The sequence below is a fragment of the Solanum stenotomum genome, chromosome 5 (assembly GCF_019186545.1).
Source record: "Solanum stenotomum isolate F172 chromosome 5, ASM1918654v1, whole genome shotgun sequence".
In the NCBI taxonomy this organism is placed as follows: domain Eukaryota; kingdom Viridiplantae; phylum Streptophyta; class Magnoliopsida; order Solanales; family Solanaceae; genus Solanum; species Solanum stenotomum.
Window position 1 is genome coordinate 53,787,835 of NC_064286.1, and position 23,545 is coordinate 53,811,379.

Sequence of the window (23,545 nt, forward strand, 5' to 3'; positions counted from 1 at the left end):
ACCAAACAACGAGATAATTTATGTATACTTGCATAAAATAATACTTAGATTCTATTATAACTTATACGAGTATTATTTATGCATGTTTCTAAATTGCAAATCACTCACTGTTTTAATTTTATACATGAATAACTTACCTCCTAACCAGCTACCAAACATGGTATTGGTTATGCAAGATTTGATACCTGGATAACTCACTTCCAAATCAGCTACCAAATGAACCCTTATTTATTACACCTAGCAACTTGTTTAGCTCTTCTTTAGGCTTTAACTAATTAACTTTAATTCATTTTATTGTTTTTAACTTAGATTAGATATTTTCTATGATCCATATTATATGGTATTTTTAACTTTTATATTTACTTCTAAAATAAATGTTTTGTTACGTAATCAAGAATACATTATTTTCATTTTTTTAAAATACCCTTATTTAGATAAGTAAATTTTGACATAATGAAAAATCATATTAAATGGGTACGATTTTATCAAGGGTAATTTAGAACATATTTACCGTTTTAGGAATAAGTGAATTTCTTATGTGGTGATGAGTCAGAGGGATTAGAAGATATCTATGATGCTTTAAATTAAAACCATTTGTTTTATTGCTCAAAATTCTCCCATATTTTAACTAAGCACTAATACATTTGATTATAGTATTTCTTGTTCTTTTTATTATAAATGACATTTGATTTCTAATGTTTGACTGTTAATATAGTTAGTAGAGAAGAAAAATGTAAATATCACTGTATTTAAAAAATATAAAATACTGCAATGGAAACTATGAAATTCAGCTAATGGTGATTCGGGCCTGTGCAGAGCACGAACTTCCCCCTTTCTAGTAGTCATAGATATGCAGGTTATCTTTTGTATTAAAATTATCAGATGAGTAAAGAAAGCAGCCAACAGTAGTGGTTACAATTTCTATTCTAGGAAAATAGAAATTAACAATTCTAATTGGTGCTCAAACTGTAAAAGAAACCTGTTATTAAAACTCCAACTTATACTTGATTTGCTTGTGGTTTCAGGTATCCAACATTTTTTGATGATATTGCTGCACGCCTGCTTCCAATCATCCCCCTTATCATATATAGACTCATTGAAAATGACGCTATGGATGCGGCTGATAGAGTTCTTCAAGTTTATTCACCCTTCCTTCATTACTATCCTCTGAACTTTACGTTTGTTCGTGATATACTTTCTTATTTCTATGGTCATCTTCCTGGAAAGCTAATACTTCGTATACTGAATGTCTTAGATATTAAAAAGGTGATGGTGGTTGATGCTCCGTAACTTGCTAGTTTGTTTTCCCTTCTCTTATAGTAATTATTGAATCATTCTCTTTTTCTTTTTTTCTATGCAGATACCATTTTCAGAGTCATTCCCGCAACATATCAACTCATCAAATGCAGCCATGTGCCCACCATTGGACTACTTTGCTACTCTTTTGTTAGGACTGGTGAATCATGTTATTCCTGCTTTAAATAATAGCTCCAAATGTGCAGCGATGGGAGATTTTGCAAATAATTCTACCCGTGCTCCCCATGGAAAGATCCCAGCAACATCACAATCTGGGCCAACTAATTCTTTTGACGGGCAGAAACCTTATTATCAGATGCAAGACCCTGGGACATCCACCCAGCTTACTCTTGAAACAGCTGTCATAGAATTACTTTCTCTTCCTGTTTCGCCATCACAGATTGTCTCATCTCTAGTTCAAATTGTTGTTCACATACAACCAACCCTTGTCCAATCCAGCAATGGGCTGCATGGAGCTCCTGGTAGTTCTGGACAAGGCTCTATTTTGCCTACTTCTCCTTCAGGGGGAAGTACTGATTCTTTGGGTGCAACTAGGACGACTCCATCAGTTTCAGGAATGAATACTTCTAATTTTGTTTCACGTAGTGGTTATACTTGCCAGCAGCTGTCTTGCTTGTTAATCCAAGCATGCGGTCTTCTTTTGGCACAACTTCCTCCAGAATTTCATGTGCAGCTATATGTTGAAGCTGCACGCATAATAAAAGAAAGTTGGTGGCTTACTGATGCTAAAAGGTCTATGAGTGAATTAGAATCGGCTGTTAGCTATGCTCTACTAGATCCCACCTGGGCTGCACAGGATAATACCTCAACAGCCATTGGTATGCTTTCTTAACCAATCTGGGATAGCTTTACTTGTTTGTTTGCCCACTCCCTTTGTCTCTATCGATTGACCTCTATTGATTGGTATGCTGATCACGAGAATCCAAAAATTCTAGGTGAAAAAAAAGTAAGTAAAAATAATGATCTGGGTCTCTGAAGTAATGTGTTATACTGGTTTTAGTTCCATATTATTTAACTACACATATGTAGAGTTTAATAGAACAATACAGGCATTTTTACTACTTGAAGTTAACGGAAACCAGTGGAAAATGTTTCTAATAACAGGATTTTGATTATAAAAATAAAAAAGTAAAAGAAAAGGAGTAGCAAAACTTGATGAGACGCCACTTCCTCCTCCAACCTTCCCCTTGCTGATTCTCTTCGATCTCCTGTTCATCTTCCTACTGCTTTCACCAGAGAAAACATGTTCAAGTTATTCAAACTAAACCATCTGCTTACTAGTAGAATGTCAGGAAACAAAGATAATCATATCCTCTGTCCATTTGTAAATAATCCAGTTTCTGATTTTTCAGTGGAAAATCTATCAAGATTGCTCATGATGCTGTAAGAGTTGAGTGAATAGAATTGTTGTGTAGTTGGAAAAATTTAGAGGCAAACCAATTAGGTTGCTATACTTCTAAAAAGCTTGTGCCAACACTATATGAGGAAGTTCGAGAGAACATCGTCATCTTGGGTGTAGAAACATTCTGAGGAGTTGAGTTTAGGCAGAGAAAGGGGGATATAAGGAGCACAAAAGTCAGCACATGACCACGACACCCTGCCCCCTTCCTATTTTCTGGTCCACTAAAATTCACTCACTACACGACCCCAATGCTCTTTCCCAGAAAGCCAGCCAAATTTATCCATTAATAGGTATTACTAGTTGCATGAGGCCCATGCTAACCTGGGCACAAACTCATGTAAGAGTAATACACTTAATTAAAGAAACATAATTTTTGTTATATTTTTATTTTGCATAATTAATTTAATGAAGTGGCATTTTAATCTTGTCTTGTCACAAGTTTTTACACTTATTAAAATTTCTTACCAATAAAGGTTGTAGTTGTCAAGTTTGCTGAATGAGTATCCTCAAATGGTGAGTTCTTCCATTAAATAGAAAGAATTGTGATTTACATCCGTAAAAAAATTGTTATTTACACCCCTAAATATCTGCTATTGCTAATTATAATATCTCTGAAAATATGCTACATTAACCCCTGATATCTCCTACATATGGAAAACAATTGACACCATAATTACATAAATATTTAGAGCTATTACATAGATATGTACAACTATTAGAATATGTTCAACATGCTAACATTCCCCCTCAAATTGATGCCGGTGAATCAAAAAGCAGTGATTTGCCTACCAGAAACTGATGACGTTGTCGTGCCATAGATTTTGTAAACACATCAGCTATTTGAAGATCACTGGATACATGTGGAAGAGTAATGACAATCCACTTCTATGTGTTTGGTCCTTTTATGATCACCGGATTGGTAGCAATCTGAATGGCAACTTGTGTTGTTAGCATGGAGAGGAGTCATATTAGATTGAGGAAATCTAATTTCTGCAAGTAAATCACGAAAACATACAATCTCTGAGCAAGCACTAGACATTGTATTCAGATTCTGTTGAAGATTTTGAAACATGGTCATGCTTCTTGCTCTTCCAAGATATCAAGGAATCTCCAAGAAACATGCACCTGCGACAAAACTATGAGTATCAGGACATACAACTCAATCAGAATCACTAAATGCATTAAGCTGAATAAAGAACCACTAGGAAAGAATAATCCACAAATGGTGGTCTTCAACCACCGGAATCTCTTTTTCAACCATTTTTTTTTTGAAAGCCTTTTTTCCAGTCTATGGAAAATCGTATTTATTTCAGATCTGGGGGGAAGTCTTATGACATTTCAGAAACTAAATCGTCATCCGAGACCTGGTTTGAATGGGTGGAGAGTGCCAGATTGTATATGAGGAGAATGACACTGAGCAGTGGAGCTCTTTGATGGTTATTCAGAAAAATGAAGGACGCATCAGAAGTAAGGGGGAGGACTTTCAAGACATGGAAAGTCAGGGATGTTTCTATTAACATCTTTTGCTCTTAAAGTTTAACAAGTTTGGTAGATTCCTGTCAGTTATCACAGTAAATGGCTATTCCAGATCAATCATTATTATTCCTGAGAACAAGGCCAATGAGGAGTGGTTGGGTATTGTAAATCGTATTGAAAGCTTCGTTAATAGAGGGTCTTTAAAGCATGGTTATGCTCCAGTGACTGGGGACTTGAAACATCATTTTTTGAGGGGTGAAAATAGTTATAAGGAAGCTCTCCAAAAGAATAGGTGGACTGCTCAGGAGCCCAACCATTTTAAACGAGCAGAAGATTCTGAAAGCCTCTACAAGCCATGATGAGAAGGACCTCCTAAACAGATGCTTAATAGGGAGTTTTCCCGAGTGGGATGATATCCCAACGAGGAGTGAAGTAAGAAGGTGGGCTCAACAGGTTTGGAAAGGAGTTTTCAACTTCCAAATCTTTGATATGAATGGCATACAGTTTCTGTTCAAGTTCGAGAGAGGATGCAGAACATATTGTTCTTGGCAACTGGAAGAGGCAGGGCAAGCAACTAGTGTTAGATTGGTGGTCTCCAACAGTGGGTGCTTTCCCAACCCATCACAAGTTTGGTTGGTTTGGGTTAGAATCCTCGGCCTTCCTTTGCAACTCTGGTCGGCCAAAATCATTAAAGAAATAGGAGATAAGTGCGGGGGGGTGGATAGAAACAGAACAAGAAACCTCGTTAAAAAATCATCTTCGATGGGCGCATTTAAAAGTGCAAGGCCCCATTGAAAACATCCCAAGAGAAGTTGAAATTTCAGACGGAGGCCTAATCTTTTCACTTCCAGTGTGGGTCGAAGCTTCGGCAAGGTTTTGTAGGTTGGAGGAGAACCAGCACAACAGTCGAGACATCAGTCCTAGGCTAGAAAGGGAAAGTGAAAGGGACAAGTCGAGCAACTCCGGAAAGGTATTGCTGACCTATCGTACTTTAGGGTTGTAGAGGGAAGGGGAAGAACCGTTAGATAAAGAGCCTCTTATAGGCAATATTGTGGGATCCAGTCTCAACCAAAATCACGTGGGCACAACAAATGTGAGCTGGCCACCTATGGAGTCTTTTAATGTGGGTTGTAACCCTATGGATTGTACTGGGCCAGGGAAATTTCGTAATTATGGACCCCCTGGGGCCGCCCAAGTTTTGGATTCTCAAAATTTTAAGCCCAAAAAGAAGCTGCCAGTGGAGCCCTCTAATAACATATATCAGCACAACTCAGATGGGCCAGTACCTGTGGGCCTGCTCTCTAACTCAATTAATATAGAACCTTTTCTGGATAAAGTTAACTTATGGCCAACATCACAGAAACCCAAGACAACTCTTTAATTAGTCGATCAAAGCATTATCTCTGAAGTTGAGAAATTGCTCGACCAGCAGGAAATTGAGATTCTGGGAGCAGAACTTCAACTACGTGCAGGAGGGGCAAATTAAACCATAAGGCGGGAAGAAGGCAACGAAGAAGAGGTAGAAGACCAAGGCACAATGAAGCAAATAACTCTCTTCGGGGATCCTACCCCAATTTGTTCTGATGCCTCTAAAGCAGTAGGGGAAAAAGCGAATTTATGGGTTCAAAAAAATATCCTCAGATTAAGTCAAGAATTTGGGGTTGCTTTCGAGGGGTGTATAGAAGAGGCCACAACAATGTTCCTCAAAATTGATCAAAGGAGAGAGAAGGAAGCTCCAACAACTGAACTCTCAACAAAAAATCACGACAAGCAGATGGTCCCAAAAGAGCTCAAAAACCTTTTCTTTGATATAAAGTTTAAGGATGCATAATCAAGGAGCGACTCACGAAGCAGAGGGAGGAAACAATCCATTCAGTTGTTATGAAGCTGAAAATTCTAGCATGGAATGTTAGGGGGTTAAATAGGGAGGAGAAAAGAAATCTGGTAAGGAGCAGACATTATAGTCTTGGTTGAGACAAAACTAAATGGGACAGTGGGAAGCTATATTCAACAATTGGGTGGGAATAGATAGACGGGGGGAGTATGGATGGAAAGCTTTAGGGACTAAGGGAGGAATCATTATCATGTGGGGCAAAAGGGCTTGGAGGGGGGAGGAAGTAGAGAGTGGCAGCCAGATGATTACTTGCAAATTGTGTGGGATTAATCAAGATTTAGACTGGTTTATCACAGCTGTCTATGCATCTTGTGATAGGATTGAAAGAAGAGATTTATGGGAAGAACTAGGAGCAATGAGGAGTTTGTGTGAAGGGCCTTGGGTGGTTTGTGGAGATTTCAACACAATAAGATTTCCATCTGAGAAAACTAATTGTGTTAACCTATCTGGAGCAATGTCCAATTTTTCCAGCTGCACTAACGAGCTGGAACTCATAGACCCTCCTCTTTCGGGGGATCCTATACTTGGAGAGGAGGGGAAAATTACAAGAATGCTTCTAGAATAGACAAGTTTTTGTATTCTTTTCCTTGGGATGAAATGTTCACTCAGATTAGGCAAAGCTCTCTTCCTAGCCTTGGGTCTGACCACAACCCCATTCTTTTGACTTGTGGAGATGGTAATTTCAAGAAGCCTTACTTTAAGTTCAAAAAGTGGTGGCTTAATGTGGAAGGTTTCAAAGAAAAAGTTCAAGAATGGTGGTGTTCTTTTATCATATCTGGTACCCCTGACTATAATCTGGCAACAAAATTAAGCATGTTAAATGCTAAACTCAAAGAATGGAGCAAAGAGCACAAGGTGAACTGGAAGGCAAGAAAAAACCACATCCTAGATCAAATAGGGAGCTTGGAGACCTTGCAAGAAAGCAGACTCTTAAATGATGATGAGCAGTTGGTAAAGGCTCATTTAGCCATGGAATATGATGAAGTGGCCAGGAATGAAGAAATTTTTTGGAAGCAGAGATCCAGAGTCCAGTGGATAAAATGTGGTGATAAAAACACTAAGTTTTTTCACAGAATGGCCACTGCACATAAAAGACTCAACACTATAGATTCCTTGTTGATCAATGGAGAACTATCTAGTGATCCTGTGGCTATCAAGGGCCCTATTGTGGATTTTTATCAAGATCTCTACAAAGAATTAGAAAATTGGAGACCTTATTTGAATCTTCATGAAGTACAAGGCATTTCAACAGAAGAAAGAAACAACCTTGAGAGAGTTTTTGAGGAAAAAAGAGGTACTAGCAGGGATAAAGATGTGTGCTGCAAAAAAGCACCTGGACTAGATGGCTATATCATGGCTTTCTTTCAAGCTTTCTGGGAAACAATAAAGGAAGAACTGATGCAGACATTCAGTGGCGTAGCTAGAAATTTCACGATGGGTGTCCAAGAATCGCATAGGTAAAAAAAAAAAATTTGACGATGGGTGCACTAAAATTTTGAAATCAAACTATGTAACATTTAACAATTATTTTTTTTAATTAAAAAATGTACTAAAATTTTCAAATCAAACCACACAAAATTGAGCTTGAATTTTCATGTTTATTTAATAGGAAGTGAACGAAAAAGAAAAAAGAGAAAATTCAGTTTATAATGAAACACTTTTATACTTCAAAATTTCACCAACCTTTGGTGAATTAACAAGAAGATATGAAAAATAAAGAGTAACATCAAACGAGTTTTTCTAAAAAGAAATTCTATATAGAGCCTTTTTCACCTTTAGTAGCTTTATAGAACAAATTAGAATTTGCTTATTAAATTTAAATTAAATAATTACTTTTAAATTTTATTTAAAATTTTAGTGAAAAGAAAAAGTGATTATAATTTAATGTTTACTATGCTTTTATTTTATTTTTTGTTATATTTTTAATTTGTAGGTCTCTAATTTGAGATTATTCTAATAGATAATGAGTTTTGAATTGTTGAAAAAATAACATATTTATTAAATATGATTAGGTCTCTAATTAAGATTTTTAATAGATAATGTTAATTTTGAATTATTAGCTATAACTGATAATATTAATTTTGAAAATGTAACAACAAATGCAGCAACTGGGATTCGAACCCGTGCGTGCGCGCATTAATAAAACTTCACGTTGGGCAAAGATACCGCTGGGCTAAGAAACTTTACTGTGCTTAAGGGTGTCCAAAATGTCTTATTTAACCATTTAAAGTATAATTTTACTTATATAAACGATGTAATTTTCCAATGAAGGGTGTCCAATTGGACACTTTGAGGATAGTGTACCTCCGCCCCTACAGACATTCCACAAATTTCACTCTCACCACAAGTTTGAGAAGAGCTTCAATGCCACCTTTGTAGCTTTGATTCCTAAGAAGGTTGGAGCAAATGATCTAAGAGATTTCAGACCCATCAGTCTAATCTCCAGGGTCTACAAAATCATAGCAAAGGTGTTGGCTGAGAGATTAAAGAAGGTAATAAGCAGAGTTGTAAACAACCACTAGATGGCATTCATCAAAGGGAGACAAATAATGGATGCTGCTCTTATTGCTAGTGAATGCATTGACACCAGGATTAGAGGAGATGTGCCTGGACTTATGTGCAAATTAGATATTGAAAAGTCCTTTGACCACCTGAACTGGAGTTTCTTGTTGAACACTCTCAGGCAAATGGGATTCGGGAGAAGGTGGATTAAGTGGATAGAATTCTATATCAAAACTACATAAATGGAGAACCTGCAGGTTTTTTTCCAGCTGAAAGAGGTCTGAGACAAGGTGATCCCTTGTCCCCTTTCCTGTTTATCATAGCTATGGAAGGGCTAGGCAGTCTGATGAGAAGGGCTGCAACAAACAACTGGATAAAAGGCTTTAGCATTAAGAACAGGAACAATGAAATCATGGAGGTGACTCAATTATTATATGCTGATGACACTGTGGTTTTCTGTGAAGCTGAACAAGAACAAATTTGATACCCAAGGATGATACTGGTGATCTTTGAAGCTTGCTCTGGGTTGAAAATTAACTGGAGGAAAAGCAATATTTTTCCAGTGAAAGAGGTGCAACAAATTCAGTCTCTGGCAGATATTTTGAGGTGCAGGATAGAGGAGTTGCCCACAATTTATTTGGGAATGCCATTGGGTGCTAATCACAAAGCTGTGGATATATGGGATGGAATAATAGAGAAAACAGAAAAAAGACTAGCTCTTTGGAAATCACAATACCTTTCCCTGGGAGGTAGAGTTATTTTGATCAATGCAGTCCTAGATTCTCTGCCAACATATGTAATGTCTTTATCCCATCCCCGGTGAGGTGGTGGAAATCTTAGACAAGTTGAGGCGGGATTTCTTATGGCAAGGAAGCAAGATTGAGAAAAGTTTCAACCTGGTAAAATGGAGCGCAGTTCAGCAAAGCAAGAGTTTTGGAGGTCTAGGAGTGAGGAACCTAAAGCTTCATAATAAGAGTTTACTTATCAAATGGCTATGGAGATTTACTCAAGAAAATCAGTCCTTGTGGAGGGAGTTTATCCTTAATAAGTATGGTCCGGAGGGGCAGTGATGCACTAATAAAGTGACTAATACATACGGGGTTGGGGTTCGGAGATCTATCAGGAATCTATGGATGACTCTCAAGCTAAACACTAAAGTTAGAGTTGGCAGGGGAGACAAGATACTTTTTTGGGAAGAGGACTAGAGTGGTCATGGCACAATTCACTCGCTCTTTCCCGGACTGTTCTCAATAAGCTTGAATACTGGATGCAGTATACAAGAAATGTGGTCCCCTCAAGGGTGGAACCTAAAACCCCTAAATGATTGGGAAATACCATGGGTAGTAGATTTTCTAAAACTAATAGGAATCTTCCCGGGCACTAGACAAACTCATTTGGAGGCACCACAATGATGGAATTTTCACTTTTAACAGAGCATACAAAAGGGGACTGAGTGTTGCTGCATGCAGGTCAACTAGACCTTGGAATACTATATGGAAGAGCGTGGCTCCTAATAAAGTGAAATGCTTCACTTGGCTAGTAGCTAGGAAAGCATGCTTGACACATGAGGCATTGCAAAAAAGGGGTTCCATCATAGCATCTAGATGCCTCCTCTGCAAGGAGGCACTAGAAACCAACAAACAACTTTTTATGCATGGCAAAGTAACGACACAAGTTTGGGCTATGTTCACTTCCATTGCTGGAATCAACTGGATCATGCCTTAACATACTGCAGACTTGCTTAGCTGTAGGATCAGAAGAGGAGGAAGCAAAAGCCAAAAAAGATGGTGGAGGATAGTCTATGTTGCTCGGACTCTTCAAAAAGGCCAATGGGTGCGTGTCGGATTCGCCAAAAGTAGTGTATTTTTGAAGAATCCGAGACGGGTGCGGCATCAAAAGTGAAGAGTCCGCGCAACTAAGAGGATAGTCCCAGCCTGCATCTGGTGGACCATTTGGAAGGAGAGGAACTAGAGGATCTTTGAAGGAAAAGAATCCTCCATTTTGAAGATTAAGTGGAAAATTATTACTTCACTAGGTTTTTGGTGTATAGAACAGAGTATAGAAGAGGAAATCCAACTAGTGGATTTTATAGGCTCTTTGTAAGTATCTCTCTTTTCTTTTTTGTTAACTTTTTGGAGGTGGCCAACATAGTCTTAATGCTGAATGAATACAATTTACCAATTTCAAAAAAAAAATAATCCACAAATAGTTGTTCCCAAGAGATATCGAATCATGTGATGGACACCCACCAAATATAGATGGCTAGGATCCTGCATAAATTGGCTCACTTGTTGAACTGCAAAAGAGATATCAAGACGAGTAATAGTGAGATAATTAAGGTTCCCAGCTAATAGCCGATGCAAAGTTGAGATATCAGGTGCTCGACCTACAATGTGTCGTGCCTTTCTTCATGATTTACTGCCTAATTTTTCCAACCTTGGGCATGTCGCGCCTCCTTCCCCTTCCCCCCAAAAGCAAAAGAACAACTTATGGTGAGAAATTGTTCATCTTCCACCCAGGCTTTTTGTCTTGCCTTGAGCAGCTAATAGCATCTCGAATGTCACAACTGGCTATGGTGATGACAACAAGCTCAGACTTTCTATTTAAAGTGTCAACCACAACGTTGTCCTTGCCTTGCTTGTACTGAACACATAATCAAATACAACCAAGATATCCTGCTACCTACCTTGCTTCACTATGAGCTTCTTGTGGTTGGAAATAGCTAGTGGCCGCATTGTCGGCCTTGACCATGAACTTCGATGCAAACAAATAATTTCTCCACTATGGCTTTCATCTCCTTCTCTTATATAGTATAAGCTTCTGTTTCAGCTGTCATGTTTGTTCCCTTCTTCGTCGTCTTATACCTCTCCCTATTCCTCTTGTTCTCCTCGTGTAAGCTTTCCACTAGTATTGTGTACACAACCTTCTTGGTCTCCAACTTCTCCGTGGACATGTCCATTCCACCAAAAATCCCTTTATGCCCACTATTTTGCCCACAAGAGTTGCCCCTCAAGATCCCCTAATACCTCTCTACTTGCTTCCTTGACACAACCATCTATTATAGCCCACTTACTATAAGCGGTTTCGCTATCTCCCAAGGCCCCTTAGCCACCAACTTGGTCCCAATCTCCTGACCTCGAACCCTAGTAAGGCCTCCCCATCTAATCTTTGGCTGATTACATTCTTCCTCTTCCTCATGGCATCTAAATCCAACGATAAACGTATGTTGGGTTGTAAGATTCTCGCTCGGAATAACCTTGTAGTCTTTAGGATTTGGGACTATTGTAATGGGTGTTAAGATACAAATTAATTATTGTATATTACGACATATATAAGTATATATTTGACAGTTTATTGAACTTATTGAATTAACACTAGTATAATTAAAATCTGTGTGAACACTTCATATTTTTTTCATAAGTTATCCATATAATAGCAAAGTTCTCTAGAATTTTATGTAAATATATATATGATATATGTAAGAAATATAGGAAAAGAATATTATTGAATTGTCGTTTCTAGATTATAACAGAGAGACCCTATTTATAGACTCTACAATAGATGCCTTTTCCAGCTAGGATACTGCAATACAATCCTTTTCTAAGCAGGACACTACATACTATTCCTATTCCTATTTTGAGTAGGATTGTATATACCTATTGCTATCCTAACAATACAAATCCAATTAAACCAAATGCCGAGTCAAACTATATTTCTAAGGTCTTAGGTGTAGTCAAAGCACCCAAGTTAGGTTAACCATATCGAGTGTGGATCCCATAGCCACACCCAAATCGTGTAGTTTCGACACGGGCACAACAAGGATTTTGATAGATCTAAGAAGCATAGGTTTTAATTGTTTTGGGAGTAACTGACACTCCTTCAATCCATTACTAAGCATCATTCTAGGGGGACCTTAATTTAGTCTCTTCCTAATCTTTCATTAAATATTACCCCTAAAGTTGTTCAAGTTGTTGTTCCTTGAACAATCATCTCAATGAAAAAAAAGAAATGCTCGAAGAAAACTTCCGCTTCTCGCCTCAAGTGACCTGCATTTGAGCACAAAATGTGATCCCATCATTGGACCCACCTTATGTCGACATACTGAAGCACATTAACCCTCACCTTACTTCAGTCATTTTAAGCGAAAAGTGATTGTGTTTCATAACACTGCATTTGAGGTAGCTATATTATTGCATCATGTTTTTCTTTCAACAGTGTTCTTTTTCTTCTTCTAGGTATAATTAGCTGCTATTTGCCTTTCTCAACATTGTCTTTTGCTTCATGGAATTTTAGTCCACTGATGTAATCATTGGTCTTTTAGGTAATATTGTCGCACTGCTACATGCTTTCTTCTGTAACCTCCCACAAGAATGGCTCGAGGGAACTCATCTTATCATTAAGCACCTTAGGCCTGTGACATCTGTTGCAGTATTAAGAATATCATTTCGTATTATGGGTCCCTTGCTTCCGAGGTTGGTCAATGCTCACACCCTTTTCAATAAGGTACAACTTCTTTCGAGTTTATGTTCATTTTTCTCTTAATGTAGGATCAGTAAGGGGTTAAGGGGATTTGAATTTTGATTTACAGTATTCCAAGAAACCTAGCTTATTTTCTTATCTTTTCTTAATTTTATTGGCTGAGAGATTATATGCTCATGTTTGACCGTTCTCCTGCATAGTAGTCCTTGTTTTGCCATGTAAAAAGAAAGCATGAAAGAGCTAAATTAGTTACCAAGTATGAAGTATAAAATTCTACAATCCCTTGCCTACCCCGTCCCCCGTCCATCCTTCACCCGGATAATTACAACTTAAGCACCTCTGGAAGCAAACAAAAAGAGATGGCAGGTGCTAGTGTTCTGTCTTCCCTTTCACCTCATACTCACGTGGGTTATACAAGCCTAGCTTACATTCCGACATCACAAACTAACTGAGTTATGCCCATTTTAAGCACAATGCCTATATTTTATCTTAAGATGAAGTAGCCACCAAGCCTGCTTTAGTCTCAAATAGGGTGCAAAGAAGTTGCTGAGTGGTGCAACCAAAATGGCTCTCGAAGGCACTTACGGTATAAGAAAGAAGTGATTTATAGTGTTAGCATTTTCAGAATTGTTAAAAATTATGAAATTATTAATGTGGAAAGACCCCATTCATTATATATATAGGAAAGGTTTAGTGTTCTTAAGTGGGGGTTTGGCCATGAAAACCAAATAGTTTTTACTTTATTTGTAGTTTTTGCAGTTGGAGTTGTGTTTGGGCATACTTTTTACAAAGAATATTTAGAATTCATGTACCTTTTCTAGATGTGGTTTATATCCCCAATTTCTACAAACTAGCAAAATCACCCAACTTGACTAATTTACCTAAAACATACCTTCAAATCTGCTCCAAAAGAGTAATATCTCAAAATAGATAGTCACATAATGTCATAGATTAGATCCATACACGAGCTACTACATACTATTACAAATATTTTTGACTTTATTTGGGATTTTAAAGTTTTCGAGTGGAAGATGGATTTGTGTGTGATTATAATTTTTGTAAATAATATTTCGTTGTTTGAATGTGCTTTTCCTAAAAAGACATGAAATTGTATTGGGAATTTTCATGGACAAACACTGATTTTGAAATAAAGTGAAACAATTCTTCAGAAAAAAAAAGTTAAATTCTAAGGCCAAATGGTCCCTAACATTGTGTCATTAGAGATAAGAAATACTGTACTTTTCAAGATTACTTTTATAAACTTATTAAACCCCAGCATGCTTCTGGGAATAATCAAGAAATTCATCATTTTCATTGCCAACATCTCTCCTTTTCTCATTGTTTAACATATAATTAAACCCTCTAAGATCTTGATGGAGACAAAAGGTAGCTTCCACTACCGGCAGACATTGCTGACCAATTGGCAACAATTTTCTTGCACCTTGCAATCCGAACTGATGACGATTTTTTGGAGTTAGCTTCGTTTGAAGCGGAGTGAATCAGAAAACAAGAAATAATAGGTCCTGCTCTAGGAAGAAATCCCATTGAATTGACAACTATTGATAATAGCTTTGGGATCTCGGCATCTTAAGCAAAAGAGTAGATTTCTTTGTTTACTGACTGCCACACCCCTTTCTTATTCTTTTTTAGTGTCTCTTCTCCTTCCGTTCGGTATCTAGTACAGTTCCTCTCTCCAACAATCAATGCATTTCTCACCTTTCAAGCATTGTTCATCTCTCTGGCAGCTGTTGTGGCACCACTATCTCTTTGATGACCGACACTGCTATTTCTGTACGCGATCGGTGCCCTCCTCTCATCGTGATTTCCATCAGAGTCAAATGTTTGAGTTTCTACTTTGAACTTTTTATTCTCTACTCTAAAAATTCCTTTACTAGACCCAAGGGTTTGAGTAGGACCCTGAAAGTTCTTTCTTTTAATCTGATAATTCTCTCTCCCGCTTCTATTACTTCTTTCTCTAGTTCTTTTTCTACTAAAATAGAAGGTTCCTTTTATCCAATAGTTCTTGTACTTCTGTTTTAATTAAAAAATAGGACTATCTCCTTCCAAATAAAGCATCTTTTTATTAACCCTCAGGGGTTGGCCTGCTGGCAATTGACTTGAGCCTTGGGGTTTGCTCCCTTTCAAGGTCTCAAGTTCGAAACCCACTAGGTGCAAACAATTTCTGAGGGCCATCGGACTGGGTAAAACCTGAATTAACCGTGGTGCACTTGCGGGAAACTCCTTGCCGAGGGCCTGTGCACCCCCGGGATTAGTCGGGGCTCAAAAGAGACTCGGACACCCGGTGCAAATCAAAAAAAAAAATAAAAATAAAGCATCTTTTTATTCTTCTTAATTTCACACGGAAGTAGAACAAAAAACAATTGTCTTGTTCTTCGTATTCTAAAAGAAAAATTGTAGTTCAGACCAATGAAACTAGAATCCTATCTTCACTAGATGCAAGAGGGATCGAAGCCTCATTCTACTATCCTAACCAGCGTTGATTATTAGAGCTAGGGGTGTTGGTGGTTCTGATTAAGTCATAAAATTCCCCCCAAAGGAAATTAAACCAATTAAGTTAGCTTTGCAAATATTGGAACCAAATGAAACATATTATGTCAGTTTTTCTTGCTTTGTCGGGTTTATTGGTTTAGTTGGTTTTTGTCAATTTTTTGAAAAATATATACTACCAAATAAATTACTTTATATATATATAGCTTCCTTCGAAAAAATCGTATTAAATTTTTCAAGAATTTAAGCCATATTCAAGAAGAAAAAAAAAGAAAGGGGCTATTGTACGCAACCTTAACTTGCATTTATGTCAGAGATTATTTACAAGGCTTGTACCCGTGACCTCTTGGTCACATGGCAACAACTTTACCAGTTATTCCAAGGCTTCCCTTCCTTAAGCCATATTCAAGGAATATTAAAGTTAGTGTAGCTTTGAACTTGCATAAAAGTTTGTCAACATTATTATAAAGATTTCAGTTAATATAGATTTTTGATTATGAATTTCATCAAAGACATTGTCATGGAAGTATAAATATGCGTATGTATGGAGATGTTGATCAATTGTTTCATATGTTGGAAAACAGACAGTGTCGCTGCTTTTGAATATCTTGGTGGATGTGTTTGGGAAGAACTCACAGCTGTCAGCACCTATTGAAGCAACGGAAATAAGTGATCTTATCGACTTCCTGTAAGAAAAGAAACTTCTTGTTTGTTTGATAATTGATTTGATGTATTTATTTATTTATTTATTTTTTACACTTTTCCAATTCATTCCTGAATCAGGCATCATGTTATTCATTACGAGGGGGCATCTAGTAAACCCAGAACAGAAATTTTGGCTCTTTTTGGAAGAGCAGCAGAAAATTTGCGTCCAGATGTTCAACATCTTCTTTCCCATCTCAACACTGATGTAAACACTTCGGTTTATGCAAAAATCGTCCACAGTGCTTAAGAATCTGCTCGTACTGTTAGGTGGTTCCTTGCTTTAATCTAGTTTGACATGCCTCACTTTGTTAATTTACTTCATGTTATAAATGAATTAAATTAACAAAACATGAAGAGAGGAGAGAAGTGTAGTCTGTATCTTCTTTATTCATAATTCTCTTTGATAACTACGAAGGCTATTAATATGTTGTTCCTTGGCCGCAGAAATATGAGTCGATCCCATTTCACATGGATCATCTACATTTTTTTAACAACAATCCTCCTTAGATGTCCATGTAGAGAAAGTGTATAGAGTTATTCGTAATAATGTGCATTGCTTATTGCCTCATTGCATCCTGCTTGAAGGAAACTAGCTGTAAGTTGCTTGTAGAACATGCTTGTAGGAGTACTGAATAGCCATCTATAATACAATGTACTTATAATACTCCTTGGATGTTCATTAATAGATAATGTTCCTCGTTAAACCTTACAAGGAAAAAAGTCCCAGCACATAGATAGTCATACGCATCTGCTAGCTGCCTCATGAAAAACCTTACTAGGAAAACCTAGTGGCAAAAACCTTTGTTTAAGCAAAAAGGGTACAACGTGTATTTTACTCCCCTTGGTGAAGACCACAATTTAGTTGTTCAAGTTTCTGCATTTCAATCTTGTATACCATTTTCTCATGCGTTGAAGTTGGTAAGTATTTGATGAATAAATTTACAGGGTTATCGCTTGAAAGAATTTGTTGGACGTCAATATCACTATTCTTGAAGAATAATTTTGTTGAAATGTACTTTGTTTTGCCTCATTTTATGAAGCCACACTTTAATAGAGTTATGTATGCAACATTTGTCTTTGTATTAGACTCTGGGTATTTTAGTATCACACTTCAGGTCACAAGTCCCTTTACTTGACTTGTTCCATACAAGGATTATGAACAAGCTTGCGAAAAAACTTGTAAATGCTGCAGGCATTTTGAATCCTTAGAAAATTTCTTACAAATTTTGCCAGGTGACAATATCCATTAATATTTAAAGTATGACTTCTTCTGGTGTCAGAAATGTAGGTCAAATAAATCTTTATCTTATCAAGATGCATCATTTCAATGAAAACATCTATTATTATTTCTGGTGTCTTGACTGCAAGCCAAATAAGCTTTATGTCGTAGAATACAGATCTCATAAACTTTTACAATATTGTACACTATATTGTACTAAAGATATTGTTGACAAGATATCATTTTATATCAGTTTATAATGTGACATAACTTACTGACATTACCTGAACCACTCTTGAGGTTTCATTAAGTGTTATATCGTAGGCTTTCAAGAGCACATTGCTTTATCATTATGATGATTTGCTTCCTTTTTCTTTTCAAGGATTATTGCAATTGGAACTGATTGGTCTACTCTGTTTCATGCATGATGTAGACGTTCTCCTTCCGGGACATTAGATAGGAGCATTTATTGTTGAAATATGAGATTAATTTTGGGTAAGCAAATGCTTTTGTAATTGACATGAGTTATCTTTTAAATGAAGATCATATGATAATTCACAACATATTTCTTAGTTGCTTGTTTACTCCACTTGATCCTAAACCAATTGAGAGGGAATCGATTATTTGTTTGATGTATATCAATATTGAAGTATGCATATCATATCTTTGATCAACACATAAAACTTTGTGGTGACCTCATCCCGATCTTATTAAAGGAGGAAGTAAACAGATCAAGGTTTCTACATACTTCCGTTATGGCGGGTGCGGGCAGGGGGACGGCGGCGAGGCCGACTCCACATGACCCCGGTTGGTTGCCGTGGGTGGAAGGGGAGGCCTGGTTTTATTTTACCTGGGCCAAAGACTGTCCCCTCTGCTTTTCCGGGAAATGTCGCTTCCTTTTTTCGGGGATTTTTCCGCAACTCCTTATCACTATTTCACTTTTTATAAAGCATAGTGTCAGTCTCCCTTACTTTATAGGGTAGGAGAAGGTATCTCAAATCTTTCCATTGGAGAACCAAACCATGACTAGGTTAGGAGCCTTGAAAAAGGGAATTACTATCAAGATAAATTATCTTGATTACATAATTTGACATTTATGCTCTTAACTCAATTTATATTTGAGCAAGCAACTTGCCAATGTCAAACAACCGGTTGACAATAAAATACATGTGACAATCGCATAGATACATCTATTTAAAATATGGAGAAGGACCTAAAATGTCCCTCAAGTATTTGAATTGGTACAAAATTACCTTCCATCTACCTATCGGTCCTAAAATACCCCTGACGTCCACCTTTCGGCACAAAAATATCCTTATGTCTAACGGATCATACTCATTAGGTGGATGGAGGGTAATATTGTACCAAATCTCATAGTTTAAGGGCATTTTAGGCCCTTTTCCATTAAAATAATTTGCAATTACTTAATATATAAGCTCACATGATTGACTTGATTTTGAATTTCATAGTAAATTTAAAATTATAAAAAGGTTAGGCATCTACTCTCTACACTCCTCCCTTCCCTGCCCTTCACTTCATATCTCTTCCTTTTTTTTTCTATTTGGATCTTGTCCACAATTTTAGCTTTTTTTTTTAATTTATGACAAACAAGAGAGAGAAAAAGGAGGAAAATAATGATGTATTCATATAGAAATAATAAGTTTAATATAAGATGATTTAATTAAGCAAATATGTACAAATATTACATTTTTTCTTTTGTGTGTACCCAAAGTTTAAAATAAAAGAATAAAAATAATCATTTCTCTTACCCCACCCTCATCTCATCATGACAAGTTGGCACTGGCGGTCAAAACGGCCCATTTTCAAGGTCAAACGAACCCTGGAGCAGGTAAACCCCACATTTTACCAATTTTCATGTGTTATAGTTCAACATCTTTTTTGGTGATCCAGAATTCCGACGTCATTCTTGCTGAAATATCTCATGGACGTTCGTTAAGACCTTAGCTATGGAGCTAGTTTGCCCTGACAGCAAAAACAACTCATTTTTAAGTTCAAACAATCCCCGGAGTAGGTAAACCCACCATTTTGCTTATTTCACCAGCTTTTTTGGTGATCAGGAATTACGACGTCATTTTTGGCGAAATTTGTTTTGGATGTCCTTTAAGACTTTACCTATGGAGCCAGTTGGCCCTGACAACCAAAATGACCCATTTTCAACGTTAAAAGAGCCTCAGAATAGGTAAACCCCCCATTTTTTGCCGATTTTCGTGTGCTATAGTTCATTATCTTTATTGGTGATTTGGAATTTCGACGTTATTTTTGCCAAAAATTTTCATTGACGGCCGTTAAGACCTTAGCTATGGAGACAATTGGCCCTGACGGCCAAAATGACCTATTTTAAACGTCAAACGATCCCCGAAGGATGTAAGCCACTCCTTTTGCCAATTTTTGTGTGGTATAATTCACCATCTTTTTTGGTGATCTTGAATTCCGAAGTCATTTTTACTGAATTTTTTCATGGAGGTCCGTTAAGACCTTAGCTATGGAGCAAGTTGGCCTTGACAGCTAATTGGCCCATTTTCAAGGTCAAACAGGTCTCGGAGCTGGTAAACCCCCCATTTTGCCTAATTTTCGTTGCTATATAGTTCACTATCTTTTTTGGTGATCCAAAATTTCGACGTCTTTTTTCCTGAAATTTTTCGTAGTGGTCCGATCTTAGATATGGAGCATGTTGGCACTGATGGTCAAAACGACCCATTTTCAAGGTTAAGCATACCTCGGAGTAGGTAAACACCCCATTTTGCCGATTTTCGTGTATTATAGTTCACTATATTTTTTGATGATCTGGAATTTCGACGTCATTTTTGCCAAAATATTTCATGGACATCCTTTAAGACCATAACTATGTATCCAGTTGTCCTTGACGGCAAAAATGATCCATTTTAAAGGTCAAACGATCCCCGGAGCAGGTAAACCCCCATTTTGCCAAATTTTGTGTGCATAGTTCACCATCTTTTTTGGTGATTCAGAATTCTGACGTCATTTTTACTGAAAATTTTCACGGACATCCGTTAAGACCTAAGTTATGGAGCCAGTTGGCCCTGATGGCCAAAACGTCTCATTTTCAAGGTCAAACAAGCCTCGAAGTAGTTAATCCCCTCATTTTGCCTATTTTCGCGTGTTATAGTTCATCATCTTTTTTTGTGATCGTGATTTCTGACATCATTTTTGCCGAAAATTTTCATGGACGTCCATTAAGACCTTAGAAATGGATACAGTTGGCCCTGACGGCCAAAACAACTTATTTTCAAGGTCAAACAATCCCAGAGCAGGTAAACCCCTTATTTTGTCAATTTTCGTGTGCTATAGTCCATGGATTTTTTGTGATTCTGAATTCCGACGTCATTTTAGCCAAAAAAATTCATGGACGTCCGTTAAAACCCTAGTTATGGAGCCAGTTGGCCCTGACAGCCAATTAAGCCCATTTTCAATATCAAACGATCCCCGGGGCAGGTAAACCCCGTATTTTGCTTATTTTCGAGTGCTATAGTTCTCCATCTTTTTTGGTGATCCGGAATTCTGACTTAATTTTTGTCGAAATTTTTCATGGATGTACGTTTAAGACCTAAGCTATGGAGTGAGTTGACCCTGACGGCTAAAACAACCCATTTACAAGGTCAACCGAGCCCCGAAGCAGGTAAATCCCTATTTTGCCAATTTTCATGTGCTACAGTTCACCATCTTTGTTGGTGATTCAGAATTCCTATGACATTTTTTCTAAAATTTTTCATGAACGTTCTTTAAGACCTTAGATATGGAGCTTGTTTGCCCTGACGGATTAAACATCCCATTATCAAGGTCAAACGATTCTCGGAGTAGGTAGACCGCCCATTTTATCAATCTTCGTGTGCTATAGTTCACCAACTTTTTTGGTGATCCGAAATTCTGACGTTATTTTTGCCAAAAATTTTTGTAGACTTCCGTTAAGATCTTAGCTATAGATCCAATTGGCACTGACGTCAAAACAACCTATTTTCAAGGTCAAACGATCTCTAGAGTAGGTAAACCCCCCATTTTACCAGTTTTCGTATGCTATAATTTACCATTTTTTTTTATGATCCAAAATTCGACGTCATTTTTGCCAGAAAAATTCATGGACGTCCATTAAGACCTTATCTATGGAGCTAGTTGGCCTTGACAGCAAAAACGACCCATTTTCAAGGTCAAACGATCCCCGGAGTAGGTAAAACCCCCATTTTGGCAATTTTCGTGTGCTATTGTTCACCATTTTTTTTGGTAATTCAAAATTTTGACGCCATTTTGGCCGAAATATTTCATGGACGTCCGTTAAGACGTTAGATATGGAGTCAGTCGGCCCTGACGGCCAAAACAACCTATTTTCAAGGTCAAACATTCCCTAGAGAAGGTAAACCCCCTATTTTTCCGATTTTCGTGTGCTATAGTTCACCATCTTTTTTGGTTATCTAGAATTCCAAAGTCATTTTTGCTAAAATATTTCATGGACGTCTGTTAAGACCTTAGCTATGGAGCCAGTTTGCTTTGACGGCCAAAACGACCCATTTTCACGGTCAAACGATCCCCAGAGTAGGTAAACTTCCCATTTTGCCGATTTTCATGTGTTATAGTCCTTGAATTTTTGGTGATCCAGAATTCCGATGTCATTCTTGCCGAAATTTCTCATGGACGTCTGTTAAGACCTTAGATATGGAGCTAGTTAGCCCTGATAGCAAAAACGACCCATTTTCAAATTCAAACGATATTAGTGTGCTATAGTTCAGCATCTTTTTTGGTGATTCGGAATTCCGACGTTATTTTTGCCAAAACTTTTGTAAACGTCCGTTAAGATCTTAGTTATGGAGTCAGTTGGCACTAACTGTCAAAACAACCTATTTTCAAGGTCAAACGATCCTCGGTAGGGGTGCGCATCGGTCGGTTCGGTTCGGTTTTAGGTGTTATTGGTTCGGTTTATCGGTTTTCGATTTGTAAATACTTCAAACCGATAACCAAACCAATAACATATTTCTTATCGGTTTTTGGTTAATCGGTTTATGGTACTTAACGGTTCGGTTTTCGGTTTAACCAATAAGAAAATACNGTCATTCTTGCCGAAATTTCTCATGGACGTCTGTTAAGACCTTAGATATGGAGCTAGTTAGCCCTGATAGCAAAAACGACCCATTTTCAAATTCAAACGATATTAGTGTGCTATAGTTCAGCATCTTTTTTGGTGATTCGGAATTCCGACGTTATTTTTGCCAAAACTTTTGTAAACGTTCGTTAAGATCTTAGTTATGGAGTCAGTTGGCACTAACTGTCAAAACAACATATTTTCAAGGTCAAACGATCCCCGGAGCAGGTAAACCTCACATTTTGTCGATTTTCGTATGCTATAGTTCACCATGTTTTTTGGTGATCCAGAATTCCAATGTCATTTTTACTAAAAAATTTCATGGACGTTCATTATGTCCTTAGCTATGAAGCCATTAGGTCCTTACGGCCAAAACGACCCATTTTAAAGGTCAAACAATCCCCAAAGTAGGTAAACCCCCAATTTTGTCAATTTTCCTGTGCTGTAGTTCACCATATTTTTTGGTGATCCAGAATTTCGAAGTCATTTTTGCTGAAATTTTTCTTGGACATCCGTTAACACCTTAGCTATAGTGCTAATTGGCCCTGACGGTCAAAACGGCCCATTTTCAAGGTTAAATGGTCCCTAGAGCAGGTAAACCCTTCATTTTGCCAATTTTTGTGTGCTATAGTTCTCCATCTTTTTTAGTGATCCGAAATTCCGATGTCATTTGTGTCAAAAAATTTCATGGACATTCGTTAAGACGTTAGTAATGGAGCCAGTTTTTACTCTGACGGCAAAAACGACCCATTTTCAAGGTCACACGAGCCCCAAAGCATGTAAACCCCCTATTTTGTCGATTTTCGTGTGCTATAGTTCACCATCTTTTTTGGTGATCCAGAATTTCGACATTATATTTGTCGAAACTTTTCATTAAAGTTCATTATGACCTTTGCTAATGAGACAGTTGGCCCTAATTGCCAAAACTGCCCA

The 23,545-nt window shown here is 37.4% G+C and overlaps 1 protein-coding gene across 2 annotated transcripts in view; it reads left to right on the plus strand.

The window, feature by feature from the left end:
* The window catches only part of LOC125866417 (mediator of RNA polymerase II transcription subunit 23), a 70,629-nt gene extending 53,944 nt beyond the window's left edge, over nt 1–16,685 (plus strand). For both annotated transcript variants that reach the window (XM_049546810.1, XM_049546809.1), the window contains exons 17-21: nt 1,026–1,266; nt 1,361–2,135; nt 12,913–13,094; nt 16,163–16,266; nt 16,362–16,685. In XM_049546810.1, coding sequence (XP_049402767.1) covers nt 1,026–1,266; nt 1,361–2,135; nt 12,913–13,094; nt 16,163–16,266; nt 16,362–16,530 — 1,471 coding nt within the window. In that variant the 3' untranslated portion in view covers nt 16,531–16,685. The remainder of the gene's footprint in view (nt 1–1,025; nt 1,267–1,360; nt 2,136–12,912; nt 13,095–16,162; nt 16,267–16,361) is intronic.
* The last annotated feature ends 6,860 nt before the right edge of the window (nt 16,686–23,545 follow it).